This window comes from Lactuca virosa, chromosome 2, assembly GCF_052849685.1.
Source record: "Lactuca virosa cultivar CGN04683 chromosome 2, Lactuca_virosa_CGN04683_v6, whole genome shotgun sequence".
Taxonomy (NCBI): domain Eukaryota; kingdom Viridiplantae; phylum Streptophyta; class Magnoliopsida; order Asterales; family Asteraceae; genus Lactuca; species Lactuca virosa.
Genome location: NC_136427.1, coordinates 261,706,868 through 261,727,278, shown reverse-complemented (window position 1 = coordinate 261,727,278; position 20,411 = coordinate 261,706,868). Strand labels below are relative to the sequence as shown.

At 40.3% G+C, this 20,411-nt stretch overlaps 1 protein-coding gene across 1 annotated transcript; it reads left to right on the top strand.

Annotated features, from left to right (window-relative positions):
* The first annotated feature begins 4,146 nt into the window (after nucleotides 1–4,146).
* Nucleotides 4,147–5,588, top strand: LOC145156966 (transcription repressor OFP13-like). Its single transcript, XM_079076156.1, has 2 exons — nucleotides 4,147–4,945; nucleotides 5,473–5,588. Exons 1-2 carry the CDS (start codon nucleotides 4,208–4,210, stop codon nucleotides 5,557–5,559), a joined length of 825 nt encoding a protein of 274 aa, XP_078932282.1. The 5' UTR covers nucleotides 4,147–4,207; the 3' UTR covers nucleotides 5,560–5,588.
* Nucleotides 5,589–20,411: the final 14,823 nt, after the last annotated feature.

The window sequence follows — 20,411 nt, the reverse complement described above, 5'->3', positions numbered from 1 at the left end:
TTAAACTTTTTCCCTCTTTAAATAGCATATCGATATGTGGAGTCTTTTACTATTAGATACAAAGCTCCCCGAGGAAAGATGGACGATTATGCCCATCCATTTTATGGCCTTTTTTGACAAGAAGTCATTGATCCCTTTTGCAAATGGGTCTAAGCCTCCGTATGTAGATTGGGCTAATGTTGATTTGGTAAGTATATTTTCTTATTCATAAAGTTTGTTATATTAATGTAGATTTCTAAGATTTAATTTCCACATCATTGCACAGGTGTTGTTTCCTATCAATATTAACAATTGTCATTGGTTGACGGGAGGTATGGACCTGAGGACATGGACTTTAACACTTTATGATAGTTCAATTTCAGAAGTATCTAATGAGATAATATTGGAAAACCTACTAGCTTTCAAAGAGAATTTCAATGACTTCTTAAAGTTAATAGATTATTGGACAAATACTGGACGAGAGTCCACCCACATGAATTTGAATATTCAATTTGCCAAAGGTGTACCCCAGCAAGTAAATGGAAGTGATTGCGGGGTTTTTGTTTGCATGTGGTTAGAGGCTCTAAGTAGTGGTAAAGAGTTGAACATAAAAACAGATGATGTAGCGGCCGAATGTATGGAATATCGTAGGCGTATGGCACGGATTATCTGGGCACGTCGTGACTAGTGACGATGTAATAGACATTTGCATCTTAATTTAATAAAGAAAATTAAAATTCAATTAAATTTATAATACGTACATGTTACATTAATTAACCATATAGTAATTAACTTTATTTCTATAACTGCGAAAACCGTAACAAATATAATGCTTTTTCGCCATTAATAAATCATTGTTTATTTTTTTTCAATATGTTGGAACTTTCGGAGAAGTCCAAAAGTTTTAATATTGGCATTAGATATCCATTTTCCACAAGTTTTATTTCTTTATTAAAATCAATAATCATTTCTTCTTCTATTTTAGATATCTACCACCGGACAAGGGCATTGGTATTATTAAATCAACGACATATCTGTGGGTGAAAAACAGAGGAAAAATTAATCTGCTGGACTGGGCAACATGGTCTCAATGCAGTTGCGAGTCTAGAATAGAAAACCACATGGTTCACTAATTTTTCTATATATATTTTTCTATGTAAATTCAAAGATTTTTATTAGTAAGGTAGGTCCTAAATATTTTTTAAGGTAGGTCGCTGAAAATTTTCTATAGAAATTTTAGATAAATTAAAAAAATTAGATGGATACTAGGACCCACCTTCCTTACACGTAGCCTCACCACTGTCTCAATGCCCATTGTCTTACTGACTATGTCAATTTCGTTTAGCTTCCTTGTATTTTCTTTTTTTATGCTGGACTTTTGTAAGCCACTAATTGTGGCTGGTTATTTTTCTTGTGGTTATTAATACATATCTTATTGGTCGGTTGGGTAAATAGAATAAAAAACACTCCGTTTACACCAAAATTCTAATTTGACACCGTATTTTTTTTTGTCTCAAATTTGACACTGTGTTTTTCAATTTGTTACAATTCTGACCACTTGACCGGTTAACCAGGTTACATGCTGACGTGGCATGATGACGTGTCAGTTTTGATGATGTAGCATTCTGACGTGTCAAAATTGAATTTTTTTCCACAAAAAACACTAAGTTTTCACTTTTTTTTTTCGATTTTGACACTAAGTTTAATTTTTTCTTTCAAATTTGACACTATGTTTTTTTGTTCCAAATCGAACATCATTTTTTTCAATTTTGTTCAATTTTGACCATTTTCCATTTGAAACCGTATAAATATACTTTTTTATTACATTTTAAACCGTATAAATATATTTTTTTTTGTTTAAAAACCACATTTTTATTTAAATACAAGGTGTTTTTTTTTTTTTTTACATTCAAAGTATAATGTAGAAATATGCATTAGTTATATCATGAGAATCAAACTAACCATAAACTTCTAATAAGATGTGAAAATTTCAGGGATTGCAAACTTGACATCCGGGTTTTAATCGACTACACGCCTCCAAACCTACAAACTCATTTTAAAGTTGCGTATTTAATAATAAAATACGGTTTTTATATAACTAATACATATTTATACATAAAATTATGGTTTGAATGTAAAAAAAAAAAAAAAACTTGTATTTATACAAAACTATGGTTTTTAATTGAAATGGAAAATGGTCAAAATTGAACAAAATTGGAAAAAATAAACGTAGTGTCAAAATTGAAAGAAAAAATTAAACTTAGTGTCAAAATCGAAAAAAAGTGAAAATTTACTGTTTTTTGTGGAAAAAAAATTCAATTTTGACACGTTAGCATATCATGTCAGCATGCCACATCATCAAAACTGACAGGTCATCATGCCACGTCAGCATGTAACCTGGTTAACCGGTCAAATGGTCAGAATTGTAACAAATTGGAAAACAGAGTGTCAAATTTGAGACAAAAAAAAACACGGTGTCAAATTAGATATTTGGTGTAAACGGAGTGTTTTTTATGCTATTTACCCTTGGCCGGTTCCAAAAAAAACCACCACAAGGTGTGGATGTACAGTTTCCCAACATTGCTCTTCTGGATTCTTCATGGTTTTGCATAGCTTCAAAAGTATAATCGGACATCTTAAGAGGATATGGTCCCACATAATAAAAGTCTGAATGTCTCTACCGAGATTAGAAAATGTATTAAGCATGGAATAATGACATTCTTCATCTTTTCAACGATACCCACCACCTTTGGAGGTATCCATGGAGCTTCCATATTCTGTCCCTTACTCAGAATTCTGGAATGACATAACATACATTTTTTCCTGAACAATAACACTCAGAATAAAAGTAAATAGATATAGGATAGTTATTAGTACTTTGTTAAGCTTACGCATCAACCACTTATAATTTACAATATTGTAAATTAATTTCTCTAGTATACACTTAAGTTAGCTTATGAATCCTTCTAACTGGATTTTATGAAAAACAGTTTGATTAAAAGTCAAAGTGCTTAAACATTTTGAAAAAATGACTTAAAGATAGAATATTAGTAAAACTTTCTTGATGGTTAGTTAGTAAAAAGTGTGCTTCAAAAGTTGTAAGGTGAAAATTTTGATAGGAGGGATATGATGCATTAAGACCGGTAGGTGCACCCTTATATCACATGCTGTGGTGGTGATGTGAACACGACATCGACCGTGAGTTGGTAGTGCGGTAAGCGCCAAGAACCTTTGTCTCGCCATTATTTAACCATTGAGATTTTTGGCCGTTAAAACGGTTATATTATGATTTTTTTTTCAAAATTAACACTATATATATATATATATATATATATATATATATATATATATATATATATATATATATATATATATTACAACACATTCAATTATATTTACCTTACTACATCATTCAACTACAAAACCTCTCACACATTTGTTCCCCAAAAATGAATCCAAACAATCCTCAATTTATCGCTCGAAACAAATCGCGTGCAAATGTTCGTCCTTGGTTTACCGACCGCAACTTGATCCATCTATGATTTTGCCCCCGACCCTAACCCCAACAATTTTACTACCAACAAACACCACACCAATATTACACGATGAAAAAGGTCGCTAATACATCGAGAATCGGAAGAGATGATGACATTCAAAAGGTCGCTAATAATTACGAGATTTATAATTTGAATTTTGGAATTTTGAATTTTGAAAATGAGAAATTGGAGGAGGAAAAAAAAGCTCGAAAGGAAAAGCAAAAAACTCATGATATGAAATTTTTAACGAAACCTATCGATCAACTCTCCAGAAATGAAGATTGATATGGTTTTTTAGGGTGATAGAGCTAGAATCATGAAAAAATATTACAATTAGTCGGATAATATTAATTTAATTATCGTTTTTAGCTATCTAATCGATTTTAATTAAATTAGTGAGATATTTTTTTATTAATTTTCTATAATTATATTTAATTAAATTAAAAAAATAAAAAATAAAAAAAGGTAAAGTATCGACTATTTTACGAAGTGACAAAAAAAATAAAGTGGTATACTAAAAATATTGTAAGACAGTCACTGTCTAAGCGAACAACTAATTTTACATACCACTAGCATTAATTACACATAAGAGAGTCCCTACCAGCCCCATTAATACCAGACCGAACTATGGAGGACAGCACTTATGTCTGAGGAGTATTCACTCAAGTATTTCAAACACTTCACTTGACTAAATGGGGAAGAACATGAATCTCATCCCTTCTCTGTTGTTACTCAACAAGCACAAAGAAATATGGCTATGGCCTTCCTGCAAGCAGCCAAAAACCCTGTCTTTCCGAGCGACCACAGATGATTCGGTGTTTATAGATCCTACGGAGTCGTTGGCTGAGGCAGAAGTTGAGCTGACAACGCTTGGTTCCTACTTCACGAACTCATCAGAATCTGCCAGCATGTCGACGGAGTCAGAAAAGTACTTTGAGAATAATGAGTGCTCCTCCATGGAGACGGTTGTACGTGGGGTAAAGTCTGAACGGTTGTTTTTTGAACCCGATCCCACAAGTTCGATACTCGAAACTCAAGGGAGTGGTAGGCAATGTACGCCTGTAGATATTGGTGTTAGTGATGGTCGTGTTTTGCCATATAAAGAGAGTGTGGCGATGGTGATGGAATCTGAGAATCCTTACGGGGATTTTAAGAAGTCGATGAAGGAGATGGTGGAGACTCATGATTTGAAAGATTGGGATTGTTTGGAGGAGTTGTTGGGATGGTATTTGAGAACGAATGGGAAGAACAATCATGAGTTCATTGTTGGAGCTTTTGTTGATTTGCTTGCTGGGATTTCTGGTGATTGTGTTTCCTGTTCTGATCATTCTATAGTTTCTTTCACTTCAGCTGCTTCCACATTTTCTTCTCCCATCTCATCTCCTTTATATCAAGTTGGTAGAGAGAAGATCGTCGAGGAAGGAAAAATGGTAACTAAATAAGTTTTTTTTTTTTTTTTTTTTGAATTAAATATCTCACTTTCTTTCTTCAATATTATATATATATATAGTACTAAGTAATGACACTTTTGTACACCTGAATTGCCAGGTCTTTGGCTTTATAAAATTTTATTATTCAATCAATGTTACTGCTAGGAGTAATTGCACTTTTGGAACTTGAAGGAGATACTAGTTAATTAAATTACATCGTAAACTTTACTGAACTATGATAAGTTTAAGTTATAACTTATAACACTTTCCTTAGATTCGGTTGTTGCTAATATTGTCAACTTTTTTGACATACTAAGTTTATGTGATGCACGTAAACATGATATTTTGTATCTTATATTATAAACTAGTTGGATCAAACTTGACACGTAACCTTGTTTAAAGAAAACCTTTGGTAATGAGAGACGTTAGTGTTATAATAGATATAATGCATAAATGCTTCACTTCAGGTTCGACTTAATATTGAGAATACTGATTATACTTTTTACCGTAATATATATGCCCAAAAGAACAGGAAAAAGATTCTTCTCAACTTGCACATAACTTCAAGAAACCTGGATTTCAAAGCTCAGAATTATCTCCTGGAATATATATAGGAATATTGTGGAATTTATCAATATATATTAATTCATATTATGCACGAGACCTGGATATCACAATGTTTATATAATTTTGAATTATTTATTTGTAAGTTGTAGCAAAAACCAAATTGTAGTGATGAGACGAAATCTATGTCATTGCTTCAATGGTTGTTTTTTAAACTGGAAAAAGTAACAACACCAAACATCAGATAGCTGTTGAGCCCGTTCAGCTGGTTCAAATTTGTTATACAATCTAAAGATATGACGTCGAATTATATATTTTAGGTTAACCCGTAAATAAATGCCTAGGAATAACGGCAATTAATTAAAATGATTTACTCATATTAATGAATAAAAGGCAAGTAAATGACATCATTTTAATGTGATACCGAATATCCAAATTTGGGTTATGTTCGACAAATTTTCTTGCAAAAGTTAGAACGATTTTAGCAATGCCAATTGCCAAATTAATGAAAGGAAAAGGAAAATCAAAACATCGTCCATGTGCCAACCTCAATTGAGAGGAACTGATGAAAGAAGGCCACTTAAATGAAATGGAATTAATTTAGGTACAATTCAAGTCACATGTGTTGAGTAAAAAAAGGCAAACATTAAAAACGAAGGGTGAGCATTGATTGATACCTACAAATTACTAGCATCGTGTTCTTCTACGAAAATATTGTGTCTTACTTTTTCTATACAAACACCCCTCTTATATTTTTTAGGTAAAATAAATTAATTCTTTTACATTGAATTGAAATTATTTTTCAACATGTTATTATGAATATTGTTGATGCATGATCTAAATTTCCCCGTAGGGTTGTTATGAGATTGTTTCCCTTTCCTAGTTATTAGGATTTGGAAATTAAGTTACCATCTATTTAGCGGACTAGGTTGGTGCCTCTCACGCCTAGCTAATGATTGATGATTCAAATCCCACTTTAGATGAAATATGTAGATTTAAGAGTAATATAGAGGTGTGTTATCTTTTCTAAAAATAAATTATTATTAGTTATTAGCTTTATATTATAATTCTTGTTACTAGCATATATATAGGTGGTTACAACTTTACCCTATCCACCGATTCATAACTCATTTATACACTTAATCGATTTTAATATAACAAGTTGTGTACCTTGTGGTTTTTTTTCTTTCAAGGGTTTCCACCCAATCATTTTCATATTTTTTTTCTCTTTTGTTTATGCCACTTCCTGACTACCACATTGGACATATAATGTTATATACAATATAATGAGAAAACTTACTTGAATTGAAAGTTGAAGAATCACAACTACATATGCACACATGTAAGAATTGGTCTCACGAACCACCTAGATAACAATCAAAGGTTAAACTTTAGTCTACACATTAACTTCCTCAACGTTTGACCAAAAATCAAATTAGTCAAAAAGTCAATGGTCAGACGTGTCACGACCCTTGACCAAACGCACCATGCTACACTTCATAACAAAATAGTCGTATTTGGTCCAGAAGATGCGTCGTGACACTCATCAGGCGCATCACTCCCCCAACGTCTTAACAACTTCTTTCTAAACCTATTCATATGTAAAGATAAAGGCTAATACTTTCAAATCCAGATCAAATAAGTGTCTTAATGGATAAACTTTCAAACTTTATCTATCCACATGCCATAAATAAGCCAAAACCAAAACCCTACATCCAAAATGAGTCCAAAAGTTCAAAAATCAACTTGCATGGGACAAGGGGACTCATTCAAGCATTTAAATCACAACAAAAAGTTCAGAAAGCATAACTACATCAGATATTAAGAAGGGCAAAGCTTGAATGTACATTCGCATTGGCAACCTGTTTATACATATACTCTGAAATAAGATAAATGAAATTTGAATGTAAAACATTGGTAATTGTCACAGATAAATGAAATGTTGTTTTATAAAAATGAAAAACTTTGTTATGAAAATTGGGACATTACATGCCCCCAACAGAAATCCATATTCTTCTTTGTCAACTGAGTGAGATGAACAACAATCTTGGAGAAATGGATGAACCTCCAATAGTAACCTCCCAACTCAAGAAAACTCTTAGTCTCAGATGGGGACTTCGGGACCTCCCATTGCATAACTGCCTCAATCTTGGCTGGGTCGACCAAAATTCCGTTCTGATTGACGAGGTGTCCCAAGAACTAGACCTCTCGTAACCAGAACTCATACTTAGAGAACTTGGCATACCGTCTCTCCTTCCTTAACACTCCAAGTAACTCTCGTAGGTGCTCCTCATGTTGATCCCTGGTTTTAGAGTAGACCAAGATATTGTCAATGAAAACAATGAACGATCGATCACGAATCGATCTGCACACCCGATTTATCAAATCTATAAATATTGCAAGTGCATTGGTGAGCCCAAACAACATCACCACAAACTCATAAAGACCATATCGAGTTCAGAATGATGTCTTCTCCAAATCCTCCAATCTAACCCTCATCTGATGGTACCCCTACTGGATTAAGTGTCTAAGGTCCTAAATAAATTGGTATAATGCTGATGAATAAAAGTAAAGTTCCTTTTGGGTTGCCCTCATAACCAGGAAATGGCTTGGATTGACCAAAGGAGAAAGATAAATTGATTTGTTAATATATTATGTGATTAATATATTAATTAGAAATAATTAATTGATGATTTGTTAATTTATTATATGAATAATAAATTAATTAGAAATAGTCAGAATTGATTAATTATTAATCTGAAATAATCTGGAGTTAATTTGGGATTAATTGTAATTAATTAAAGGTGCAAGGGGTGAATTGTAATTGTTCAATAGTTGAACAAAAGAAACAATTCTAGAACCTACCATCATATGGACGGTTTTGGGAGCTCTTTAGGGTTTTTAAAAGCCTCCTTATGATATATAAGGAAATAATTTGAATTGTGATTAAATCTATTATTTAATCATTCAAATCTTGGTTTGTCCCTAAGTTGTCTAAACTATAAATAGGACCCTTAGGGACCAAGATTTCGTGGCTTTCTTATTCCTAAAGGGGGTGAACAAAATTCTCCTCCTCTTTCCCCTCTCTCCTTCAATCCTAGGGTTTCTTGCATTTTGGATGTGAACCATTAGAGGCTTGCACACTTTCGGAGCAAGGTTTTCCAAGGAGACTACAAGATTTTGATTAGCTTGATTGGGATCTACAAAATGTATTTGTTCTTGAACATGAATTTTGATTCATAGGGTTTAGTTCGTGTATTTCATAAGTATATTTCTATTATATTTGAAAAGATATAAATCCAATTTAGGTTACGTGTACCATTAAGTGTTAAGTGAAATTCTGCAAGTACATTGTTATTGTAACATAGAATTTCCATCAACCCCAACCTCAAATCAATATTGGAGAACCAAGTTGCACCCTGAAACTGATTGAAAAGATCATCAATCCTAGGAAGTGGATAACGGTTCTTCAACTTCAACGGTGAGAACCATCCTTCTTCTTTACAAATAAAATCGACTCTCCCCAGGGTGAACTGCTCGGTCGGATAAACTGCTTGCCCAACAACTCATGGAGCTGAGAGGACAACTCCTGCATCTATGGTGGTGCGAGGTGGTACAATGCCTTGGCGACCGGGGACACACTTGGGATCAGATCGATCTTAAACTCCACTTGCCTCATGGGAGGCACACCTAGTAATTCCTCAGGAAAAACATCTAGAAACTCCCTAACCACTGGGACATCCGCAACCGACTTCTTCCCCTCAACTCGAGTCTCAACCACATACGCGAGATAACCCGAACATCCGAACAAAAATCTGGAACAATACTGGTACCCTCGCCATAAATGGTTAGTTCTCCCCTACTTGTGGTTCGAACCACCACAAGCTGTCTCTTGCAATCAATCACGACTCCAAACCCGCTTAACCAATCCATCCCTACGACCACACACACATCCCCCATAGCGATGGGAATTTGATCAATCGGGTGGGGAACCCTAAATATTTCCAAAGTATAATCACAAAAACGCTCGAAGCAGAAACCTTGTGTTTGTTGGTGATGGAAACTCGCAACGGATAATCCAGCACTCCAAGGGTCATATCAAAATCCCTAAAGACTGAGATACAAAAGACTGTCTCGCACCCGAGTAAAAAAGCACAATAGCAAGCAAGGAATTCACTAAGAAGGTACCTATCAGGAACATAACATAAGCATAAACAAATTTATATTGACAGAATAATAATAAATGAATACATACGGCGCCACCTTGGCCTCCTCAGCAGTAAGCTAAAACGTGCAACCCTTGGCCCTCGGGGCCTCATCCCCCCCTGACGGGCATCCATGATTTGAAAGGTAGTTGGAGCTGGTGCATGTACTGGTCTAGCAGCGAGAAAGGGACAGCTGGCCTTCACATGGCCAACCTGATCACAGTCATAACAAATCTTTGTGTTTGGTGGTGGAGCCTGCTGATGACATTCCCTCGCGTAATGGCCCTCTCGCCATAATTGCGTCACACAGTCACTGATCGACACACTCCCTCATGCATCTTCTCGCACTTGCCACATGTGCGACCCTTCTGGCCTCTAGATCATGAATCGGCGGGTTTGAACCGCTTCGCTGCTGGCTGTGTCTGACCTGGGATCTATCTCTTCTCTCTCAGTTGGGTTTCAATCTCAATCTCTCTTCCGAGCGAATAATTTCTGCTCGGAGAGGTAACCGTATTGTTGAGTCGATACAAATTCCATGATCGCAGTCTTGAGCATGCTCAAGTGGCATGAAATTTGGACCTTCTCCGAAGCAACATACTCGGGGTAGAAAAGGGTTCTCTCAATAAACATCTTGGTGATTTTGTCACTGATTCAGTCGTCTGCTTCAACGACTGATACTGCTGGGTTAACGTCTCCCTCTTGACTAATAGAACATACTCAGTGAAAACTATCTCCATGAACTGCTCCCAAGTCAATACGGCCTTCTCCACAAGAGAATAAGCACTGGTCACCAGCTTCCACCAATCCTTCCCCCCCAAGCGTAGAAGGTTCAAGGCGAACTTGACCTTCTGGTCCTCTGGGCACGAGCATGTAAAGAAACAGCCATCCACATCAGATATCCACCTCATGGCGATAATAAGGTCCTTGACCCCGTCGAACTCTGGGGGCTTCGTGTTGCTGAAGTTTCGGTACTAAGATATCCCTCTCGTTTGCAATCATGCAATTGCATTGGCTACATTGGCTACGACAATAGAAGCCTCAGTGACGGCAACATAACGCTCGTCAAACAAATCGATCAAAACGCTATTGATAGACCCAAACATCTCTAGGATCGCCTCCTTGATTTCCATAGTCACCTGAGTAGTGATCATCTCGCAGATCTCATCGTCAATAATTCTGGCCTCTCCGGGCCGTCAACACTCGATCATGAACCTCTCGTGGTCACCGTACTGAAAATAAAGTGGAATACGCTAGAAATCACATTATATTCTAACTCATCACTACTCAATCACTCATTTTTCGGAACCCGTGACTTCCTTGATACACATATGGGTCCTGTGCTTTCAGTTTTACGGGCCCATACTACTTTCCATACCCACCCGTATTTGTCTTGAAGGATCGTCACAAATTTTCTGGCCACTAGGGCCAAGCAACTAGGATACGTATACATATTATATCCACTCTCTCAAGAGTAGCTACCCATCCCTTACCTGCTGACTTACTAACAACCACACTCACTCATGAAACTTCCACTCACCCTGCAACCGCCTTACGTATGATAATCATACATAACATTGGATTCGATAGCTAGTGGAATAATTGATTCTACCATAAGCCCATAACCAGACAAGGAACAAGAAATAAGGATAAATCAAACATTCTTAGGCTATAGAATCTTAATTATGTTCAACCATGATTCTTACACTAATACACATAAATCTTAGTTATGTACAACCATGATACATACACTAATATAACATATCAATAATTTCCCTAGGCTATCAGGCATCATAAATCAGGAAATTCTGTCATGCAATTCCTGAAAATCTGTAGCCTTTTACTAACATGCATTTATAACATAACACCAATACACATAAATCAAGTGTGGATATCTTGGGGAATAAATTTTCCTTGAGCTTTGACTAATTGTACACATCACATCTTCTCCTTTGATTATTTTAAAATTTATTTATGACAAAAAAACTTTTGCAGTTCCATAGTTTCAGTTTGGAATCACACAAGTATTCACCCACTTCTCTCAAACCAGGGATCATATACCAACTTGTAACATCCCAAAAACCATGATATTTTTTTTTGATTTTTAAAAGACATTTTCATAAAACCATAAGATAAGCAGACATTATTTTCAAATCAAAGTATCCAAATAATTTCTTAAAACATAATCAACAGGAGGATGTGTACGATCACGCCTTCGTCTTTCCCGATCATCTGAAGTACCTGAAAACAAATCCACTACTGTAAGCCAAAGCTTAGTGAGTTCCCCTAAAATACCCCACATGACAATACATATAAAATACATACACACATGGCGCACAACATAAGACTGGATTGCCCCTGAGCCCACAACATGAGATTGGATTTCTCCCTCCTGGGCCCTCTACTTATGAATGGCTTGCTCCCGATCCCACAACATAAAATTGGATTTCCCCTCTCGGGCCCTCAGTTTATGACTGGATTGAACCCCAGGTTTTTTGGTTTACAACATAAAGCAGTACTGCCTCAACCCAACCATACTATGTCGACATATGCACAAAACAATAACAAGAAAACATAGGTAAACATAGTAGATCTACCAGTCTAACAAAATACTACAACATAAAAACATCCTATACATAAGGACACATACTGCAATATAAAGTGAGTGAGATGTAACAATTGGTAAATATTGGTCAGAGTTCGGCGGTCAAACCACCGCGAATCGCTATGTATTAATAACCAATTATGTTTAATTTTATGTTTATAATGTATATTAAAGATATTATATTAATAATTACTTTTAGAACATCTCAAACTACTGAAACCATCTATCATTGAAGATCGAATCGAAAATCACTAAAAATTAAATTTATTTTTGATGTTAAAAATAAAATTTTTTCATTAAGTATATACGAGAGTTATGGATATGAAGTTTGAATAGATTACATTCTCTTGATTCCGTGGATATAAAGAACGTCAAAAATGGAGATCATATGAAAAAGTTACGCCTCTTATAGGTTATAAAAATCAGTATTTATCTGATTTTCCTGAACCGAACAATGCACTGCTTCTTTTGGAATAGCTACGAACCTTGTAAATCACTTTTGAGCATGTTTTTGAACTCAGATTATGGTCAATTACTTTATTACATTTTTATTATATTTTTCATCTTGCCCAAAATCAGATTCGTAAAATTTATCGAATCTGAAACAATTAATCGCAAAACTTTAAACGACATTTCGTGGATTTTTGTATATCGGAATTTAATTTTGTCTACATTTCTAGAATCATGACGACCGAGACAATAAGAAGACACTATCATAAAAATTATATCAGATGGTATGATGACACGAGAATCGAGAAACGAGATTTATAGCACAAAATATATTATACATGTTGAAATCCAATATATCTTATAAAAAAGACAACATTTGAATTTTTATTATGATCAACCAATGCTTAAAGATGAAGCCATCTCCCTTATTCCCGATCTGTAACGCCTGGTTCCTGGTACGTAGTTAATTATAATTTATTCATTTTAGTAGAGCTACTCGACGAGTTGGGAGCCCCAGACTCGTCGAATAGAAACGAGATTTGGACGCGAGTTTTAAGCCATCTACTTGACGAGTTGAGAACTTCAACTCGGCGAGTAGGTCTGCCAACATGAAACCCTAATTTCAGGGTTTTGCATCCTATTTAAGCATCTTAATCCCCACCTTTTGGCCTCATTTCTAGCCTCCAAGTCCCAAACCCTAATCCACGAAACCCTAGAGCATTGTGTGAGTGTGTGAGCCATTTTTGAGTGTTCTTGTGTGATTTGAAGCTTGTAGAATAAGAAGAAGCTTGAGGATCCAAGAAAAGATTGTAGATCCAGAAGCAACATCTCATTCCCTTCACTTTCTGGTAATCAAGTTTCTAACTTGTCTATTAATTCATTTGATCTCCTTATTTCCACTTTATGGGGTTTTTGGTTCAAGAAACTTGGTCCTTGGGAAATGGACGTCCCAAGTGTACTACCTTCCAGATCTGGGGTCTAGAAGGGGTTTCATGTCATAAAGGTGCAAAATTTATGACCATGGAAGCCCCATGCAAGCTTTAAGGTGTTATTATGGCCTTTTAAGCCCCAAAAGGCCATGCATGGAAGGAAAGTTAGGAGCTTTACGTATTCAAGTGGTGTCTAAGTGTAGCACCTGGTTCCTGGTATGTAAATTTATCTAAGTATTTTGCATTTTTAGCCTTGGACTCGGTGAGTTGTAGGCCCGACTCGCCGAGTAGAGTTGGGACATGGAACACGTTTAAGTTGGCGACTCGGCGAGTCCATATTCTGGACTCGGCGAGTCCCCGCTGTCTGGTGAAACCCTAATTCCAAGGGTTTGCACCCTATTTAAACCAACCTTATGCGCCCCAAGCTCGCCCCCATTCACCCTCAGAGCCCCCTATATCGTTCTAACATCGTTCCTTGTGAAATTGAAGTGCTTGGTGTGATTTCTTGAAGACTTTGAGAGAGAAAGGAGAGTAGATCAAGAGAAGAGGAAGGAGGCCAGGCATCTTGGTGTTATTTCAGAGATTTCCTTGAGGTATAACTCAGTTTCCCTCTGTTCTCATGCTTATAGTCCCTTAGAGCTCCATTAAAGTCCTTCTTGAGCCATTTCCAAGCTTGGGTATGAACTAGGGTCTGTGATAAGCCGATCAACCTTTAGATCTAGGCATGATTGAGCTCTAGGAGCTCGGATCCACTGCCTTTATGAAGCCATATTGCATGAAAGCCCTAGATCTACTCTTTTAGTGCATTTTGAGCCCTAAAACCTTCATTGGTGTTTATTTACACGTAAAGTTGGAAACTTTACGTGTTAATCAAGCCCTAGGAACCTAGATCTACGTATGGAATGAGCTGGATCCAAGCAAAATCGAGTATATATTAGTGGCATGTGGCCGACTCGGCGAGTCGAGTCGCGAGTCCTCGAGTTTTCCCCTTTTCGTGTTGCTGAGTGGAGTCGTGAGTCATGGGGGGGGGGGTGACTCAGTGAGTCGGAAGCCAGACTCACTCATGGAGGAACTTGGCGAGTCAATGCCCTGACTCGGCGAGCCTCAAGAACAGACTCGGCGAGTTGTTCATACAACTCGGCGAGTAGGATGAAGGACTAGTGGTCATCGGTTTAGAAGGGAACTCATCGAGTCAATGCCTAACTCGACGAGTAGAGACGAGATTATGGTCAATCGAGTGGATAGGAACTCGGCGAGTTGGCAAGCCAACTCGGCGAGTCGGGTCAACTGGAAGTTGACTTTGATTTTGACTCTTGGTTTAGTTAGGGGTAAATGGTCATTTTACCCTGAGGGCGGTTAGCAGTATTTGACTGAGTGTTTTTGTGGGAATTATAGCCAGAGGATTTCCGGAGCAGCAGCAGTAGAAGTCAGTCAGTTCCCACGCAGATTAGCAGCCACTTTGAGGTGAGTTACCTTCCAGTAGCGGTGGGTCTACGGCCACAATGCCGGCCCACCAGTAGGAGTTGCATGATAGATGATTGTCTCTGTGATATTCATCTAGGGTTGTTACTACCTGTGATATGCTTATGTGCTAAAATGACATGATGCTATGTACTAGTGACTGTAGGGGGAGATAGTCCCCAGATTACCGGCCAATAGGGTCGAAGGGGCGGTCGGGCCCAGCCATGCTAGATAGATTATGTGATAAATGTGTTATGTGGTAGTAGTAAGGGGGTGAAATAGTCCCCAGTACCCGGTCGAGAGGACCGAAGGGGAGACCAGCACCCAGATATGCTAGTCAGTACCCGGTCGAGAGGACCGAAGGGGAGGCCAGCTCCCAGATATGTTAGACAGTACCCGGTCGAGAGGACCGAAGGGGAGACCAGCACCCAGATATGCTAGTCAGAACCCGGTCAAGAGGACCGAAGGGGAGGCCAGCTCCCAGATATGCTAGACAGTATCCGGTCGGGAGGACCGAAGGGGTAGGTCGGGCACCCAGATATGCCGGACAATATATGTATGTTATGTAACTGTATGGTAGGTGGTATGATGGGGGAACTCACTAAGCTTTGTGCGTACAGTTTATAGTTTTGTTTTCAGGTACCTCTTCGTCGAAGGGGAAAGAGCTGGCGCGGTAGCGGCACATCATACACACACATTGATTTCCGCATCATGAGTTATTCTGGGATTTGTACTCTGACATTATTATGTTTTTATAAAATGGTTTCCGGACACGCGACATTTTTTATGAAATGATATGATCAGTGAATGTTTTATTTCTAATGTTTGCTAAGTATATGTTTCAAAAATGAAATTTTTTTGGCTCGTATTTTGGGATGTTACAAGTTGGTATCAGAGCCCTGGTTTGAGGGATTCGGACACACCTTCGGAGGATGTCTGGACTCAAATCGAGGGATTAAAAGATTTTTATAAAGAAACGATTTTCTAAAGACTGGGTAAAAGAGTTTCGAGAAAGAACGAGGTGTGTGATGTGCGCGACCGGCCGAGCTCAAGTAAGTTTTCCCCAAAGTACCCATACAAGTATATGTTATGATTATCAGTTTCAGTTTCAGTAGAACAACATGCTAGAATAGGACTAAGGATCTAGGAATGATGCCTTATGTGCCTGCTTTATGTGTTCCAGCTTTATAAGAATTGCATGCTAGTACCGAGTAGACAGTAGTAGGATAGCCTGTTTAGGTTATGCCTGATAGTATGAGCTTAGCAGTGTATGCTAGTACAGATAAGTCGATATGATAGCCAGAGTAGTACATACTTGATTATGTGTACTCAATGTCCGAATGCTGCTTGCTATGTGCTTTTAGGAGTTCTAGTTGTCTTTCACTAACTAGTAAACGAATATGTTAATATACATATTGCAAGGACTAAATAATTTCAGAGGGTTGGGTCTAGCCCTATTTCGCAGCTCTTGTTTGAGTCTAACCGTTGTAGGGTAGGATCCCTCATTCGAAGAATTATCTAGTCTGAGTAATATGTAATAGTATTCGCAAGCTAGTTAGAGGAAGAAAGCAGGGACTTCTTATGCAGCTGAGGGCGGAGAGTGGGTTGGCGACTTCCTAGGGCGAGCCTAGGATGAGATTAGCATGAGATCAACAGTAGTAGTAGGGACTTGGTGGAGTCGAGGCAGTTCTTGAGGAAAGTACGGATAGATGTGGAAGGTAGTATGGGCCCGTACTACTGAAAGCAGAGGATCCGTACTTGAATTAAGGGAGGCTGAGGCGAGACCAGGAACCTTGCAGTAGACGTGATCCCTTTAGATGTATCAGTACCACTGACAGTTGTCGTTATGTATTGCAGAATGGTGGTACTACGCTCGAGGCCAGCAGTTGGCAGTTCAGGAGAGGGATCGGGTTCGGGATCAGGTTCCGAGCCAATAGACAAGAGGCTACGCGAGTTCATCGCGTCAGAGATCACCAGAGGCATCCTTGATTCGACTCCCATTATCTTCGGGTCGATCAAGGAAGGGATAGTGGAGTTGATGGAGGATCGCCTCAGGGCATTCAGGAGCGACATGGCATCTGTCCAGTCAGGATCTCGCACACTGTCCTTCAAGGACTTCCGGGGCAGTGGTGCGCCGGATTTTCACGGGGCGAAGGACCCCATAGCTGCCAGGCGATGGATTGCAGACATTGAGTCTGCACAGTTGACTAGCTTCTGCCCCGAGGGGTCGAAGGTGAGATTTGTAGCAGGATGTTTGAGAGATCGAGCTAGGGATTGGTGGGAATCCGTTGGTGACTCGTTGGGAGCCTCGGCTGTCGAGGCTATGACCTGGTCGGACTTCGTGACCAGGTTCAGGGCAGAGTTTGCGCCGGCTGTCGAGCTTCAGCAGCTGGCCAGGGAGTTCCTAGATATGAGACAGACGACGGAGACTGTGGCGGAGATCACCGCCAAGTTCCGGGAGAGAGCGTTACTGGTGCCCCAGTACGCGGGTGATGAGGATATGAGGAGGACCCGCTATCATGACATGCTACGAGCTGACATTCGGGAGCATGTCAATTTTTCAGCTTGCCCTACCCTGGACTCTATGGTTGCTAGGGCAAGGGAGAGGGAGATAGACCTGGAGCACATTCGGAAGAGAAAGGCGGAAGAGGGGCATGTTATGGGGGCTTCGGGGAAGAAGCCCAAGGGACCAGATGCGGGGCCGAAAGGCCAACAGGGACAGGGCCGCTGCAGGAAATGCGGCAAGACGCACGAGGGAGCGTGCAAGTTGGGATCGTCAGGCTGCTACAAGTGCGGCAAGTTAAGGCACTTCAACAGGGATTGTACCGCCCCTGCACCTGTGTTACAGACGTCAGAGTTGCTGTGTTTCCACTGCAACCAGAGGGGCCACAAGAAGGCCAATTGCCCCCAGTTGACAGCAGCAGCGCCAGTAAAGGCGCCAGCTCCAGCGACCCTGCGGATTACCGATGGCCGGCAGGGCAAGGTAGAGGCTCCAGTGGTGAGGAGTCGGGTATTTCAGCTGACTACCGAGGAGGCACGCGCTGCACCCGATGTAGTGACGGGTATGATTCTTTCCCTCTGGTTTATTTTTATGACGTTTATGTTATTGATATGTGCTCTGTTTAGGATCGTTCCATGTGAACGGTATCCCAGTACAGGTACTGTTTGATTCGGGCGCTACCCGATCATTCGTTTCTCTTGCGCTTAGCAAGAAGTTTTCTGAGTCTTCGGGTATGTTGTTTTGCCCTCTAGAGGTCGAGATTGCGGACGACCAATTAGTGCGAGCATCTGAGGTCTTCCGAGATTGTGTGCTGAGGTTATTTGAGGAGTGCTACTTGGTAGACTTGGTTCCCATTCCATTGCGTGGGAACAAGGTGATTATAGGCATGGATTGGCTCAGCCCTAATGGGGCAGTGATCGACTGCGTGCAGCAGTTGGTGCGGATCAGGACCCCAAGTGGGGGAGAGCTGGTGATTCAGGGCGAGAGGCCACAGCGAGGACCGGCCTTATGTTCAACAGCGAGAGCTAGGCGTTACCTTCAGCAGGGTTGCGCAGGTTATGTCGCGTATGTTATGGATACCCGGGAGGCGGGTAGGGCGACGGTGGGCGATGTGCCCGTAGTACGAGAATTCACGGATGTATTCCACGAGGAGTTGCCAGGGATACCTCCGGAGCGACAGGTGGAGTTCAGGATCGACCTAGTCCCTGGTGCGGCTCCGATAGCCAAGGCACCGTATCGGTTGGCTCCTCCTGAGATGTAGGAGTTGTCTACACAGCTTCAGGAGTTGTTAGACAAGGGTTTCATTCGACCGAGCAGTTCACCCTGGGGAGCCCCGATTCTGTTTGTGAAGAAGAAGGATGGGTCGCATCGTATGTGTATAGACTATAGGGAGCTGAACAAGGTAACGGTGAAGAACCGTTACCCACTCCCGAGGATTGACGACCTCTTTGACCAGCTTCAGGGAGCATCTTGGTTCTCCAAGATAGATTTGCGTTCAGGGTATCATCAGATGAGGGTTAGGGAGGAGGATGTGCAGAAGACGGCGTTTCGGACGCGTTATGGCCACTATGAGTTTGTGGTGATGCCTTTCGGGCTCACCAATGCTCCTGCCGCGTTCATGGACCTCATGAACCGCGTGTGCAGATTGATGTTAGACCGGTCTGTGATAGTGTTTATTGATGATATCTTGGTTTACTCCAAGACGCAGGAGGAGCATGAGGAGCATCTGCGAGAGGTTCTAGAGACCTTGAGGAGGGAGAACTTGTACGCCAAGTTCTCCAAGTGTGATTTCTGGTTGCGCGAGGTGCAGTTTCTTGGGCACCTTGTCAACCAGAACGGGATTTCGGTAGATCCGGCCAAGGTAGACGCCGTGATGAGATGGGAGGTTCCGAAGTCTCCATCTGAGATTCGGAGTTTCCTGGGATTAGCTGGCTACTATCGGAGATTCATCCAGGATTTCTCCAAGATAGCATTACCCCTGACCAGGCTAAGGAGGAAGGCTGTGGTCTTTCGTTGGGGGCCTGAGCAGCAGGCAGCGTTCGAGACACTGAGGCAGAGATTGTGCGAGGCGCCAATCTTAGCCCTGCCAGAGGGCATGGAGGATTTTGTTGTGTACTGCGATGCATCCATCTCAGGTTTGGGCGCAGTATTGATGCAGAGAGGGCACGTCATCGCCTACACATCGAGGCAGCTGAAGCCTCACGAGGCGAACTACCCGACGCATGATTTGGAGTTGGGGGCTGTTGTGTTCGCCCTCAAGATATGGCGACATTACCTCTATGGGGTTCGATGTAGGATTTACACGGACCACAAGAGCTTGAGGTACCTCATGGATCAGCCGAATCTGAACATGAGGCAGCGTCGGTGGTTGGACGTGGTAAAGGATTACGACTGCGAGATCCTTTACCATCCAGGAAAGGACAACGTGGTGGCCGATGCGCTTAGCCGCAAGGCGGCACCGATCAGGGATATCTGTCTGAGGATGACAGTGGTGACTCCACTTTTGGAGCGGATCCGGGAGGCTCAGCAGGAGGCTATGAAGGAGGAACATCGGAAGAGCGAGCGGATTGTGGGACAGGTTTCCTCCTTCGACTATGATAGTCGAGGGTTATTGACACTACACCGTAGGGTGTGGGTACCGTATCACGGGGGTGTGCGTCAGGTTCTGATGGAGGAGGCGCACAAATCCCGATTCTCCATTCATCCCGGGGCAACGAAGATGTATAGAGAACTTCGTCTAGACTATTGGTGGCCC